The following is a 15558-nucleotide window of genomic DNA, read 5'->3' on the forward strand; positions in this document are numbered from 1 at the left end:
GCGAAAGAGAATCATGTCAATGACTCAGGTCCAAGAACCATCATAGGGCGGAGGCAATCAGACAGTCTGGTTATCCAAGGTGTGAGTAGAATAGGGTGTGGAGATCTAGAGAGCCTGGCATCTAAGTCACAACTGTGGTAGCAACAGGCTGCGCAGTTGGGGTGTTGGAGCTGTCCGTGGTGCTGAACAGCCTCACTCTCTTTTTAAAGAGTTTTGACAGTGATGAGATAGAAGAAACGTGCTGACTGGCTCTCAGATTTTTGCATTAATAGAAAAAATGCACCAAGAAAACCAAAAAGACTAGGTATGTGCAAATTAAGTGCCTAAGAAGAGCGGCAGCCTGCGCTGGAGGACTGTCATGAGCCTGAGCTTCACAGCTGGGGCTCAGTGTTTTGAAGCACTAAGGCATAAATAAAACTGAGTTCTCTATAACTGAGGCATGAGGAAACACGACAGGTTCTGAGACTGAAGAGGGGTATAATTAAATTCTATTACAATATCTTATGTTCTAGGCCAACTCTGTAGGGTGCAGTTAAAGCAGCCAGATTCCACATGACCAACTGTATGGACTGAGTCCCAGACCTGGCAGCTTGAGGAACATTTGGGTGCATATAAATGTGTGCCCAGAACTTTGAAAGGTGCAATACATGGAGGAGAAGGAATTTTGATGTGCTGGTGCCCCGTAGGGTATGCTTCTCCTCTCTCTCTTTCTCTTCTTTCCAGTGCACACACTCTCTGGGGGGAGGGGGGGAGGAAGTCCCTCCAAACAGTGTGACAAGCATCATGGAAAGAGCAATAGGCAAGAAAGTTGTCCTTGTGAAGCAAACAAAGGAGAAGAATAAGCAAGTAGGTACAAATATGCCAAATGTCCTGGGAGGGAGTTGAAGTAGAGTTGGACAATTAAAAGAAGTGAGGAGGTGAGGATGAAAGACAGTTTGATAACCGTAGATAAGGAGGTGTAATGGTGGCAGGTTGCATAGTGGTAGTTGGGTCATAAGGCAGATGTCTCAGTGGCCGGACTTAAATGGCGAGTCTATAATATGATCAGAAGCCAGTCTAAGGTGGCTTTCATCTCTAGCTTTTTTTCCCTCTTTCTCGTGCATAGGAGAACAATTGGTTTCTGTGCCCAAGTTCATACCAGACAGATACCAGGGCTGTGGCAATCAGCTATAAAATTTAGGAGCAACAAATTTATCAGATCACTACTTGATACCACCTTGAGTGTTATGACTCTGAGCCACTGGCCTTGCTGCTTTAAGCTGCAGCAGCTAACCCCTCTGAAAGTGGGCCTTTTGGTGACTGCACTCTGATCGGTTGTATTTTATTTTAATCCAGGGGCCAGAAATGTTTCCACCCAGCTGTGAATTCCAAGGCAGATTTGCTGCAGAGACATGACTGAATTGAGGCCCTAGGAATGTCTTTATTATTTCCCAGAAGGCTTTTCTTTATGGAATTATTTTTCTAGGGCTTCCACAAAAATCACCAGACTTGATAGCTTAAAACAACTAAAATTTATTCCTTCACAGTTCTGGAGACCAAAAGTCTGAAATCAGAGGGGAATTTTTCTCTCTGAATGCACCAGGAAAGAATCTTTGTCTGCTTTTTTTCTAGCTTTGGTGGCTCCAGCAATCCTTGTATCCCTTAGCTTGTAAGTGCTAACTCCAGCTCCAACCCCTGCCTTCACCATCACCTGACCCTTCTGCATCTCTCCATTCTCTCTCATCTTCTTATAAGATGCTCTCTCATCTTCTTATCTTCTTACACATCATCATTGGTTCCAGGGCATATCCTATATCCAGGATAATTTTATCTGGACATCTTTAACTAATTGTATCTGCAAAGACCCTATTTCCAAATTATATCAGATTCTGAGGTTGCAGGTAAACAAAACTTTAGGAAGTGGTGGACACTATTCAACCCATAACACCTACCCTTAGAGAATCACAAATGATTTGATAACAGTGTCTGATACAATGTGCTACATCTGGAGAGCTCTCAAACACTAGAGCAGAGAGAGTAATCTCTGCAGAAGTCTAGAAAGGAATAGAATTCTAGAGCTATTCACTTAAGATCCAGAAGTTGCTACAAGCTGATATTCAACCTCAATTTATCTGTTAACTCACATAATTATTAAATATCTGGTAGTGCAATGTACTGGGAATGCAAATGTGAATCAAACAAAGTCTCTACTCTTAAGAGACTCAGTCTGACCATTGTAACTGGCAAGACAATTATAATTCAGCATAATGAGTGATACACAGAAGTATCAGCAGAGAAGTTTGGGAGCACAGAGAAGGGAACATTTAAATTCATTTGGATAAATGAGGGAACTTCATGAAAAACTAATAGTTAATATGGATTTTTTTTGAGAGGTTTTTGCTATAGGGCGCATGCACTCACCAGACAGACAGAGAGAGACAGAGAGACAGAAAGCCAGAAATCCCCCCCCAGGGGGGATGGCCACGCCGCAATCCCTTCTCCTCCATTCTCCTCTTGGGATCTTGGGCACACATGCACACGCGCCCGGCATGAGTTTAAGCCACCAGGTCCGGGACTCGAACCGCGGTCAACTACGTGGGAGTCCAGCGACATAGCCATTACGCTAACTGCTGGTCCCTGGATTTTGAATAGTGCATAAGAATTTAGCAAGGGAAGGAAATTGCTGATGCGAAGTTATCTCTTAGGTATCTATTTATGAATGATTGCTAGCTTGGAGAAAATACCTAAGTTGTTTTATTCAAAGTACACTTTAAATGAGTGTTGGCCTCAAAGTTCAGGGATCTAGAAAGGAGAAGAGAATGAAGAATAGAGAAAACCTTTTGAATAGAAATAGTTAATCTTGGAGAATCCTTATTGTTACAAAATCTTATGAATAATACCATGCCATTCTCTGGATGAATTAGAATAGTCCAGGAATCAAAGAGCAACTCCACATTGCAAAAAGGACCAGTGAACAGGCAGCATGAGACTAGGTGAGAAAGGCTACCTGACTTTGTGTGTGTGCGTGTGTGTGTGTGTGTGTGTGTGTGTGGTGGGAGAGTACTTAGGAGGCAATGAAGAGCATTTTTGTCTCATAAAGATAAATCCTTCAGCAACAGAAAGCTGTTCATCTCTCCTTTCTTTCTGTTACAGTGACCTAAATATTTGGCTGTATAACAAAATTTATCATCAAGGGATTTGGAGAATTTTCTTGGGAGAAATACACATTTCAAATATTTTGAACTGCTTCGCTATTTGAAAACAAATGTGGCCTTATATTCCCTCTATTAAATTTATATCCAAGAAAATATGGATTCAGGAGCTGAATTAGTCCAACAGAAATGTCTGAAACAGGGTGATTCACAAGAACAGAGGTCTATTTGGCATGCAATTTGGAAGTCCAAAGTCCAGGGGCAGCTTCTGGTAAGAACTGAATATGGTGAGCAGAGCCGCTGTCCATTCATTTCTGCTTTTTCTGATCTCCTTTCTCCTCTATAAACCTACCAGAACTCAATCATGTGGTCCCCACTTTAATGACCTTATCATGCCCAAATGCCACACCCTGGGACACCATGAAAGGATTAAGCTTTTGCTTACTAACTTCACAATACAACCAAGTCTTAACACATAAAATTTGAGGGTATAGCCAAACTATATCATCCTGCCCCTTGCCCCCCAAATTTATGAACATCTCAAATATGACTATTATCCCAATGTCCTCAGAGTCACAACTCATTCCAGCAGTACCTTGTAAGCACAAGCCCAAAGTCTCAATATGATACTCAGGCAGGAACCAACAGGCTACATCTTGAGACTTTATGGACGGTGACTCATCCTCAGTATTACAGGGTTTCCCCAGTGAGGTCCTCCTCCCCAAACATATTCCAGTTTGCATGTGCAAAGCAAGGAGGCTGGGACCAGCAGTTGGCATAATGGTTATGTCGCTGGACTCCCATGTAGTCGACTGTGGTTCGAGTCCTGGACCCGGTGGCTTAAACTCATGCCAGGATCATGTGCATGTGTGCCCAAGATCCCGAGAAGAAAATGGAGGAGAAGGGATTGTAGCATAGCCATCCCCCCTGGGGGGTGATTTCTGGCTTTCTGTCTCTCTGTCTTTCTGGTGAGTGCACATGCCCTATAGCAAAAATCTTTACGCACACACACACAAAAGCATGGAGGCAATTCCTCCTCCTTTTTTCTTTCTTGCCATCCTCTCTCTTCTATTATCTGATCTCAAATGTCAGAATTGACCAAAATTTACTCTATGAATCCTTGTTTTCCTCAAGCTGCCCTTTTTCCATAGACTCTCATGCACTCTTCATTCATGGCTTCACTACTGTCTCTGCACAAACAACTCAAGTCTCTCAGACCAAGAGGTCCAGTGATACTGAACCTCACTTCTTGGATGTTTCCTAGGCCTTCAACTTAAATTGGCCAAGATAAATAAAGTCCTCCAGCATTCTTACCATTCTTCTAAATCTTCTTAGTCAAAACTTTAACAAGTTCTCTGGCTCAAATAGTTCTCAAATATCTACTATTTTTTTTTCATCCCCACTGCTACCATCATACTGCAAGACTTCATCCTCTCCACCAATCTCTTCTTTTTTCTTTAGTTTTAGGTTTTGCTATAGGGCATGTGTATTCACTAAAGAGAGACAGAGAAAGAGAAAGTGAGAAATCACCCCTCCCAGGAGGATGGCCACACCTCAATCTCTTCTTCACTGTCCTCTTGGGAATTTGGGCATGCTTGCACATGAAACTGGCATGATTTTCAAACCACTAGGAGTGAGATTCAAACTGCAGTTGGCCATGTGGGAGTCCACGTGGGAGCTGAGCACCTTAACCACCATGCCACTTGCTGGCCCCACTTGACACCAATCTCTTAACTATTGTTGGAAAATCATCTTATTCTCCATCTATATCCCCCATAGACACTACAATAATCTGTCCCTAGTGACTCCTATTTGTGATATTCTTGGGTGGTTTCTCAGTACAGCTGGGATGAAGACTCAATCCTTGACATTGCTTATAATGTGGATGGCCTGGTTTCTGCCCATTTTTTTAGCTCCCATTCTGATTCCTTATTTTGTAGTCATTTGGGATTTTTTTCTTTAGTTCCTGGCACATATTAATATTTATTTTATTTCAGAACTTATATATTTGTTATTCATTCCGCCTCAAATGTGCTCCTCCATTTTTTAAACAAATACCACACTTCTTCTGTTCCTATTATTCTTCTGGTCTCAGCTTAAATATCACTTCTTGAGAAAGGTCCTCTCTGAATCCTCAGAGTGAGGGCTTCCATTTTAAAGACTCATCATTACTTAAATCAATTACTTGTTTAATAAATGCAGGTTTTTGTTCTAAGGTCATTTTCAAGATGATAGGAACACTGTCTGCTGTTCACTACTTGGTCCTTGGCACAAAGAACAATGTCTGACAGTAAGTGCTTAATAGACACAGTTGATCTCATCAGCAACATGTTCCATTATTGTGGGTTTGCCCATTTGATATAATGTATTTATAACCTCCAAATTAAAATTCACATAGTCATTTATGATCATATTCAGGATGCACAAGATGTGAGCTACCTGACACACATGTTAAGGCAACACTGCCTTCCTGCTTCAGTTCTTAGATGGTAAACATAGTCTTTGTTTTGTTTTGCTATAGAGCATGTGTGCTCACAGGAGAGACAGAGAGAAAATCACCCCTAGGGGGATGTCCATGCTGCAAGCTCTTCTCCATTCTCTTCTCAGGACACACATGCACACACCCATACCTAGTGTGAGTTTTAAGCCACCGGGTCCAGGGCTTGAACCATGATCAACGACATGGGAACTCAGTGACATAACCATTGTGCCATTTGTTGGTCCCAACAGATATTCTTTCTTGATGGTCTATTTAGAGCCTCAATTTAACATTTTTTCATGTTGAAATTTTTATTGGATCAGCAGGTGGCAAGGTGGTTAAGGTACTAGACTCCCACATGGCTGGTTGTGGTTCAAATTCCAGGCTTGAAACTCATGCCTGGCACATGTGCATGCTTGCCTGAAATCCCAAAAGAAGAATAAAAGAGAGGGTGTTGTGGCATGACCATCCCCCAGAGAGGTGATTTCTCACTTTTTCTCTGTCTTTCTCTGTCTGTCTCTCTGGTGAGTGTATGTGCCCTATGGCAAAACCTAAAAAAAAAAAAATTAAAAGCTGTATTAAAATGTTGCCTTTATACTATATATAACTGTCATCTTTTACAGACAAATATTTTTAAAAATTGCTATTTGCAATTATTGGCATACAAATTTAAGAACATAATTAAAACTAGATGTACACCTATGTAGTGAGATAAAGGTATATTTCCAAAGTCATGTCAATGACCTGGGATATCTGTGTTTTCAAGTTGTTGGCTTTCTAGATGGTGAGAAACATTTTACATCCACTTCAAAAAGGGTGTGCTGATACAGAAAGAATAACTTTGATTGATAGATGCTATCTCCCAAAGATCAAACCAAAGTTCGCAGTGTAATTAGGGATTCTCTTCAGAGGCTTCTTCCCAGCGGAGGTCAGTCTGTGGAATCAGGAATGATTCCCATGTTGTAAGGCACCGTTTATAATACAGGATATCCTCCTCAGTCATATCTGTAAATGCTGACTTCATACCATTTTTCACATTCTGTTTTCATCTCTCCCACTTTGTTTTCAAGGCAGCATTAGCACATTTCACTTTATTTTGAAGTTTTCTGATTTCTTCCATAAGCAGATCAGTATCTGCTGTTTAATAGGTCAAAGCTTCAACTTTGGAATCCAGTGCAGCTTGAATCTGGTCTGGCCTTTTCATAGCAGCCATGAACATTTCACTGTAAAGTATATCCTCATGTACAACAAGAAGCTGTGCCTCTGAGAGCCCACACATTTTTTCAGTGTCCTTGCAGCATCTGTTGATGTAGTTGTCAATACCTTTTAGAGTATCAACCAGACCCTTTTCTGGTGCTAACCATAAAATATGAATTTGGCCATATTTTTTTATTTAATCAAAATATTCTCTTTCTTCCTTGTAAATTCTCTGAGATATTTTAGCTATCACATTTGTTTTCTGGCTAAATATTTCAATAAAGTTATTCATTTCCATGAACTCCTCTGGGGGTTTTCGATTCCTCTCATTGAGGCAACAGCTCTGACTGTTGGCCACATCCTGCTTAGCAAACCAGGCCTTTGCTTCTGGTGCAAAGAGAGTTCCCAAGCTTGTGCTGTGAGAACAGCTTTGAAGTCTTCATTAAATGTTAAAGTCAGATGATTAGCAATTCAGTTCTAAAATTTGTGTAATGCTTTTCTGCATGTCTCAATGAAGTCATTATTAAAGCGTTCCACCATTCCTTTCACTCCAAATGTTTCTGACAATGGAGGACTCATCAGAGTAGGGAGTGCTTCTTCAGGTTTTCTCTTCAACCAAAGGAAATCTTGGTAACACCTCCTAACTTCAAATTCACCGGAGTCGAATTTCTCATAAGATGTCTTAGTAATAATCTGATAAGTAACGGAAGTTTCAATTGTAGCAATGTGGCTTTCAGGTTCACAGATTGCCATGAAAAGATCCTTTAAACTTGGCTCATCTTCAAACTTTATTTGGTTTATCATTAATCATGGGAATGTTGGCATCATGGGGGCTGAAGGAGTTCATGTCCATCAAAGAGGCACCCTTATTGGACACCTCCAAGTCGTCCTCATCCTTGTCCAGATCCAGCATCTCAGCTTGCATCAGGATGGGGGAGGTCACTGCTGCCAAGCAAGGGGGTGCCATGTGCATACCCCCACCCTGCTGCATTCTTTTTAGTGGCATCCTAGTGGGGTCCCCAGCCGGGAGGCCAGAGGAGCACACGTAACATTTTTGGGCCTTATTGTTGGTGAATTTGCTGTTGGAAAATGACCACCAAACCCAGTGCTTGGCCCCCAAGCTGAAGTGTTGTTTAATGCTCCAAAATGGAAGGAAGTTATGATTTGCCTTACAGAGACAATGCCTGTTACTACGTAGGCTGTATTTGGGCCTGAGTCGTAGTGCCACAGGTATATATAACTGTCATCTTTTACAGACAAATATTTTTAAAAATTGCTATTTGCAATTATTGGCACACAAATTTAAGAACATAATTAAAACTAGATGTACACCTATGTAGTGAGATAAAGGTATATTTCCAAAGTCATGTCAATGACCTGGGATATCTGTGTTTTCAAGTTGTTGGCTTTCTAGATGGTGAGAAACATTTTACATCCACTTCAAAAAGGGTGTGCTGATACAGAAAGAATAACTTTGATTGATAGATGCTATCTCCCAAAGATCAAACCAAAGTTCGCAGTGTAATTAGGGATTCTCTTCAGAGGCTTCTTCCCAGCGGAGGTCAGTCTGTGGAATCAGGAATGATTCCCATGTTGTAAGGCACCGTTTATAATACAGGATATCCTCCTCAGTCATATCTGTAAATGCTGACTTCATACCATTTTTCACATTCTGTTTTCATCTCTCCCACTTTGTTTTCAAGGCAGCATTAGCACATTTCACTTTATTTTGAAGTTTTCTGATTTCTTCCATAAGCAGATCAGTATCTGCTGTTTAATAGGTCAAAGCTTCAACTTTGGAATCCAGTGCAGCTTGAATCTGGTCTGGCCTTTTCATAGCAGCCATGAACATTTCACTGTAAAGTATATCCTCATGTACAACAAGAAGCTGTGCCTCTGAGAGCCCACACATTTTTTCAGTGTCCTTGCAGCATCTGTTGATGTAGTTGTCAATACCTTTTAGAGTATCAACCAGACCCTTTTCTGGTGCTAACCATAAAATATGAATTTGGCCATATTTTTTTATTTAATCAAAATATTCTCTTTCTTCCTTGTAAATTCTCTGAGATATTTTAGCTATCACATTTGTTTTCTGGCTAAATATTTCAATAAAGTTATTCATTTCCATGAACTCCTCTGGGGGTTTTCGATTCCTCTCATTGAGGCAACAGCTCTGACTGTTGGCCACATCCTGCTTAGCAAACCAGGCCTTTGCTTCTGGTGCAAAGAGAGTTCCCAAGCTTGTGCTGTGAGAACAGCTTTGAAGTCTTCATTAAATGTTAAAGTCAGATGATTAGCAATTCAGTTCTAAAATTTGTGTAATGCTTTTCTGCATGTCTCAATGAAGTCATTATTAAAGCGTTCCACCATTCCTTTCACTCCAAATGTTTCTGACAATGGAGGACTCATCAGAGTAGGGAGTGCTTCTTCAGGTTTTCTCTTCAACCAAAGGAAATCTTGGTAACACCTCCTAACTTCAAATTCACCGGAGTCGAATTTCTCATAAGATGTCTTAGTAATAATCTGATAAGTAACGGAAGTTTCAATTGTAGCAATGTGGCTTTCAGGTTCACAGATTGCCATGAAAAGATCCTTTAAACTTGGCTCATCTTCAAACTTTATTTGGTTTATCATTAATCATGGGAATGTTGGCATCATGGGGGCTGAAGGAGTTCATGTCCATCAAAGAGGCACCCTTATTGGACACCTCCAAGTCGTCCTCATCCTTGTCCAGATCCAGCATCTCAGCTTGCATCAGGATGGGGGAGGTCACTGCTGCCAAGCAAGGGGGTGCCATGTGCATACCCCCACCCTGCTGCATTCTTTTTAGTGGCATCCTAGTGGGGTCCCCAGCCGGGAGGCCAGAGGAGCACACGTAACATTTTTGGGCCTTATTGTTGGTGAATTTGCTGTTGGAAAATGACCACCAAACCCAGTGCTTGGCCCCCAAGCTGAAGTGTTGTTTAATGCTCCAAAATGGAAGGAAGTTATGATTTGCCTTACAGAGACAATGCCTGTTACTACGTAGGCTGTATTTGGGCCTGAGTCGTAGTGCCACAGGTCATGAGTTCAGTGCTAGTGAATAAGTGGTATATTTTAAATGTGGGGTCCTTGAACATAAATTCACACAAAAGAAGGTCATTTATTGATCAGTTAGGGAAATGTTGTGACTAGAGGCTCACAGGACCCTTGTGCTTTATCTCCCCTTGTAGGAAAAGTTGAGTATATGTTAATTCAGTGTTTGCAGCAACTCTATAGAGCACAAAAACTGTGGATAATGAGAGAACCCACTGCAATTTATTTATTTACTAACTGATACCAGTGTTAAAACTGTGCAGACTGTGAGAGCTGCAGTAGTAAGACCTGGACTGCTCATTTTGCCTAAGGAGAGGACAAGTCAGGAGGAGGGAAAAAAAGGATAAACTTAGATATTGCTGAAACAATATTATCCCTGGATCCTGAAATGTTACTGTGTGACTTTTATTTTTAAAGAATCATGTTTAACTTTATTTATTTATCTATTTTACTTGATGGGGGCGGGGAGAGAGAGGGAGGTAAAGAGAAGGTGAGAAAGCAAGCCACCAGGCCCAATACTTGAACCATGGTCAGCCATGTGAGAGCTCAGCACCCTTAACCATGCCACCTGGTGGCCCCAAGATCTTGGTTTTGACCACAAGGATATTAAGCTCTGACATTATAAAATAGATATTTTCATCAAAATTATACTCATATTACTAGATCAAATGCTTCCTAGAGCAGATAATCTTGATCCAGTTAATTTTTTTCCACCGTTTTAAAATTTAAATTTATTTATTTACATTCATTCTCTATACATCAATACATTATATAAAATGAGATTTTCCATCCTGAATATATTGTATTTTGGCTGAATTAAGGATATTGCCATATGCGTTATTGTCAACAAATAATTTTCCATTTCTTGTTTCTTATATATTTTGCTTCCCCCCCACACACACTTGATTCTCTATCTCTCACTCTCTGCCATTTCCCACCCTCCTCCCACACTGTCTCTGTTATCTGTGTGACTTTCTGAACATTTTTTTCCTCAAATATGTGAGCTTTTACTTTCCTAATGGTTTGGAAGGAAGCACACAGCATGAGGCAGAAATGCACAAAAAGACTCTGGAAGGTTAATCATGAGAAACAGACTGAGATGGAAGGTGAGGACAGACATCAAAGGTGGGGTGAAGAGAAGCCAGCCAGGGGAATAAAGGGGTGTGTGGGGTTCAGAGTTGGATATAATGGAGCTGGAGATGGGGGCCCTTGCACACGGGAGACACAGAGATGAGCTCTGATCTTAGATCAGTGACTCTGCCTTTTATTGCGTGAATTAGGGATGGGGTGCCTGGTCATTTGGAACATCTTGCCAAGCATCTGGTTGTCTATGGCAGGCAGGAACTCTGGATCAGGCTGCAGAGTCCAGAGTTGAGAGAAGCCAAAAGACAGGTCAGAACCCTGGACAGCTCCACAGTCCTCGAGTATGTGGGGCTACTTCTCTCTGTGATCTTTAACACCAGCCTCCATGGTCTTTCTGGTCACCCCTCCAACCTCAGCCTCCATGAATAAAAACACATATTGAAATCACCCTGGCATTCTCTTTCCTTCTTGTAAAAAGGGGGCTGATAATCATTATAGTCTACATGAAATTCTTCCCTACCTGGTTTCCTGGTCTTCCGGGGACACGTGGTCAGGGAACTCCTTGCTGTCTGACCTCAGTGTGGTTGAACACTAGAAGAATGGCTCAGTCTGCCTGAGGGTCCTATTTTTTCCTTCTCAGGGTTCTAGTCCCTTTGTTCTCTGAGACAGAGACTATGACAGACCTGGTGTTTCTCGGCTTCCTCTTGGTAAAGATCTCGACTAAGCTACCATGTGTGTTCCACTATGCTCCAGGCACTATTGTAGGCACTAGTGATGATAAAGATGGATAAGGCGTAGACTCTGCCCTCAAGAGTAATTTATCTTGCCAGCATGGGCTGGTAGCCAGAGTTGAAAGCCCATATATTTGATATGCTTCTTTCTGATTAAGACAGGGACGCAGTTCCTGGGAATATACTTCCCAGCCAATAGTGTAAGCACTGTGACAGAAGCACATTAATTTTACTAACTCTATTCGAAGTACACCAAATAAATTTACAGGCCCAAAACCCACAAAAATAGCCTGGGTGGCCTGAAGATAGCAAAATGAGAGTCGAAGAAATGTTGAGCATATGGACTTCCTCCTTAGAGATGCGACAAAGTATTCCTTAGGTACTTCGAATTAAAAAATAAATTTCTCCTTTGGGTATAAGCCAAATTATATTCATATATATTCCAAATTATATCCATAGTTTATAAGATAATTTGGCTACTATTGGGCTTACTATTATAAATAAACAAGCATAGGGGCCAGCAGATGGTGTGATGGTTAAGGTGCTAGACTCCCACATGGCCAACTGTGGTTTGAGTCCTGGACCTGGTGTCTTGCTTTCCCACCTTTGTTTTCTTTCTCTCTCTGTCTCTTTCTGGTCAAATTTTTTTAAAAACAGCAAATAAAATTAAATAAATAAAATAATTTTTAAAAATAAATAAGCATAATCCTTTGTAGACAATCCAGAGGAAGTGAATTTAGTGATATAGTTCTTTTTCCTTAATTTTTATGTCTGGAACTAAGTAGAATTAATGCTCCAACATCACAAATAATCGGGAACCATTAATCACCCAGGGAGAGAGCATGAGGAACTAAGTGTTATCTTTAAAATGTGCTCCTCCAAAACCTTCACTCTCTTTGACTGATTGAAGAATCAAAATGGTGGCTGTCAACCATACTTAGTTGCCAGCTGCTCTCGGGTAGGCGGGATCAGCTTGCTGGCAGGGAGGCAAGGAAGGGTTCAAGTGCAGAGATGGGATTACCCTCCCACCACCTTGGCCTTGAGTAAGCTACCTTTGTTGTCATGCCAGACTCTCAGCTTACAGAGGTGGCCCAGGCTCAGCATGTCGGGGAAGCTGAATGTGTCCGTGTTGTTCCGCTCAAACTTGTTCCAGTTGGCCGACTGCTTCAGGGCAAGGGTCCCACTGTCTCCGTTCTCCCCGAAGATGATAATGAACACATTGGCATCAGTGCCTGCTCCTGGAGAGTGCACAAGACAAAGCTCTGTGTGCCAGCCTCTCTGACACACACCCCCTCTTGCTACAAACTTGTTCCTGAACTCCTAGGAGGAGCCGGGGGTGCAGGTGAACAGAATTTAGAATCAACCAGGCCAGGGATAAGGTAAAAAAAGGGCCAGTTTATGTCCTAGAACTCCAGGGTTTCTTTCTTTTTCTTTTTTTTTTTTTTTTTTTTAAGAATTATTTTATTGAGAACCAGCAGTTAGCGTAATGGCTATGTCGCTGGACTCCCATGTAGTCAACCACGGTTTGCGCCCCGGACCCGGTGGCTTAAAACTCACGCCAGGTGCGTGTGCGTGCGTGCCCAAGATCCCGAGAGGAGAATGGAGGAGAAGAGATTGTGGCGTGACCATCCCCCCTGGGGGGTGATTTCTTGCTTTCTGTCTCTATGTCTCTGTCTGTCTGGCGAGCGCACGTGCCCTATAGCAAAAAACCTCTCAAAAAAAAAAGAATTATTTTATTTAACTTTATTTATTTATTCATTTATTTTAATCTGACCAGAGAGAGAGAGAGAGTGAGAAAGCAAGCTGCCAGGTCCAGAACTCAAACTGTGGTCGGCCATGTGGGAATCCAGTGCCCTTAAGCACTATGCCACCTGCTAGCCCCGAACTCCAGGGTTTCTAACTCTATCTTTCACCTTATCGTTGTGCCTTGCGAATGCTGTTGGTCTAACTGGAGTCTTAGCAAGTGTCAGTGGTTTCATACATAAACTCATCTCTTTCTGGAGAATATTCCCAAATTTAAGTCATGTCATGTAGACTGGCTTTACAGTTTAGAAATGCAGACTACCTCCTGCACATTGTGAGTTCAGAGAGAAGAAGGAAAGTCCTATGCTCCCTAAATCTACCTGATTGACATTCTACACTAGAGAGCTTCGTATTACGTAGGCTAAATAGAGGTATTAACCCTACTTAAAAACCAAATGCAGACTAGTTGGTGGTGTGGTGGTTAAAGCAGTTGGATTCCATATAGCTGACTGTGCAGTTTGAGTCCTGGACCTGGTGGCTTGAAAAACATGCCGGGCACATGTATGCTCAAAATTCCAACAGGAGGGAGAGGTGGAAGAGAAGAGACTGCAGTGTGACCATCCCCCACTGGGGGTGCTTTCTCAGTTTCTCTCTCTCTCACTCTCTCTTCTCTGATGAATACATGCACCCACTAGAAAATTAAAAAAAAAATTAAATGCTTTTGGAAGAGGTGACCCTGTAAAACTTTTCTGACTCATACCTGCTGTTTCAATGAATTTAACATTTATTTCCTGGGATTGTATCATGAGGGCATGGAGGGGCCTGAAAGCAAGTGGACACTTGGAACTTTAAGCAAAAAGTATCAAGGCTCCACCATGAGGAGAAAAAGAAGTAAGGAAGTTCCCCAAACAAACTACTCGCCTAAGATCCTACCACGAGAAACTCATTTCTCTGGCTAAATGTAATCTACCATGGCAATATGTTTATCTTTCACTAGCCATTTCCAACCAATGCGGTTGCGTTTTCTAGATTCCATGCCATGGATCCTAAAGAGCAGGCTTGGTAGAGAGGAGGAGGAGGAGGAGGAGATGTTGCCTCCAAGGGCAAATGAGGTGTGTTCCTGCTCAGCCCCTGGCTTTGCCACACCAAGTCTCTTGCTTAGAAGTCTTTCTCTGGATGTCCCCATTTACCCAAGTGACTTGTTTGTCTTTCTGGATTTGATTTTGGCATCACTTCTAGGATGCCCTCCATGACCCTCACTCTGGATCCCCAAGTAGGTAAGAACTCCCCTCTGGTTCCTCAGCAGCACCCTGTGCCAACACCTGTCAGAATCTCACCACAGCATACTGTGCTTACCCTACTAGCATGACAGGCTTGCAGGGCCTGGAGGTTATGGCTTTATCCTAAGAGCAAGGCCAGAGCTGGCACACAGTAAGTGATCAAGCACATGGATGTGAGAAGGAACCTGAGGGCACCTGGATGCATGGCACTGGGTGAGAGGCATAGGGCATGCTGCAGCAGGAAGATGGAAGGGCTCTGAGTTACGCTCCTGCACCATTTTCAAAAAGGTTCCAATGACATTTTCCCCCATTTTCCAAAGGAAGCAGAGAAGGAATCAATTCAATCATTGGGAAGAAGTACTTTGTCCAGACAAAAATGACACTATGAGAAGGACTTGCATTGACTAGCTTTTGGAAGGCCACTGGAAGAAAAATACCCTGAGCCAGAATTTGGGGGTGGGGAATGTTGGGTGTTGGGAAGGGAAGGGACCTCAACCCACCCAAGATATCGCTGGTCTTAACTGAGACGGTATAGGAAGTCCACTCCATCATCTCCTCCCCATCGATGACAGCACATATTTCACACACCAGGGTTTTTTTGCCCTTCCGCTGGGACAGCCAGTCCCCGTAGTAGAACATGGTCAGATCTCCAGTATTCATGTTCTTCAAAAGGATCTGTGGAGAGGAAACTTATATAGAGACATCCTCCCTCACCCCCACAAGCTCTACCTGCCAGTGCAGCCGCCTCGACTGAACCCCAACAACCCAAGATCCCAACCCTGTGAGAAGCTTGTATGACTGAGACTTGAGGAGTGTGGAAAGGGCCTGCATCTTGAGGA

At 42.3% G+C, this 15558-nt stretch overlaps 1 protein-coding gene and 2 pseudogenes across 2 annotated transcripts in view; all 3 read right to left on the bottom strand.

Annotated features, from left to right (window-relative positions):
* LOXHD1 (lipoxygenase homology PLAT domains 1) overlaps positions 1–15558 on the bottom strand; it is a 219353-nt gene that overhangs the window by 23286 nt on the left and 180509 nt on the right. For both annotated transcript variants that reach the window (XM_006144420.1, XM_006144419.1), the window contains 2 exons: positions 15220–15394; positions 12749–12934 (listed from right to left, as the gene is read on the bottom strand). In XM_006144420.1, coding sequence (XP_006144482.1) covers positions 12749–12934; positions 15220–15394 — 361 coding nt within the window. The remainder of the gene's footprint in view (positions 1–12748; positions 12935–15219; positions 15395–15558) is intronic.
* LOC102476825 (sorting nexin-7 pseudogene) lies at positions 6503–7729 on the bottom strand (annotated as a pseudogene).
* On the bottom strand, positions 8333–9559 carry LOC102477225 (sorting nexin-7 pseudogene; annotated as a pseudogene).

The sequence above is a fragment of the Tupaia chinensis genome, unplaced genomic scaffold, assembly GCF_000334495.1.
Source record: "Tupaia chinensis unplaced genomic scaffold, TupChi_1.0 Scaffold000119_2, whole genome shotgun sequence".
NCBI lineage: Eukaryota > Metazoa > Chordata > Mammalia > Scandentia > Tupaiidae > Tupaia > Tupaia belangeri.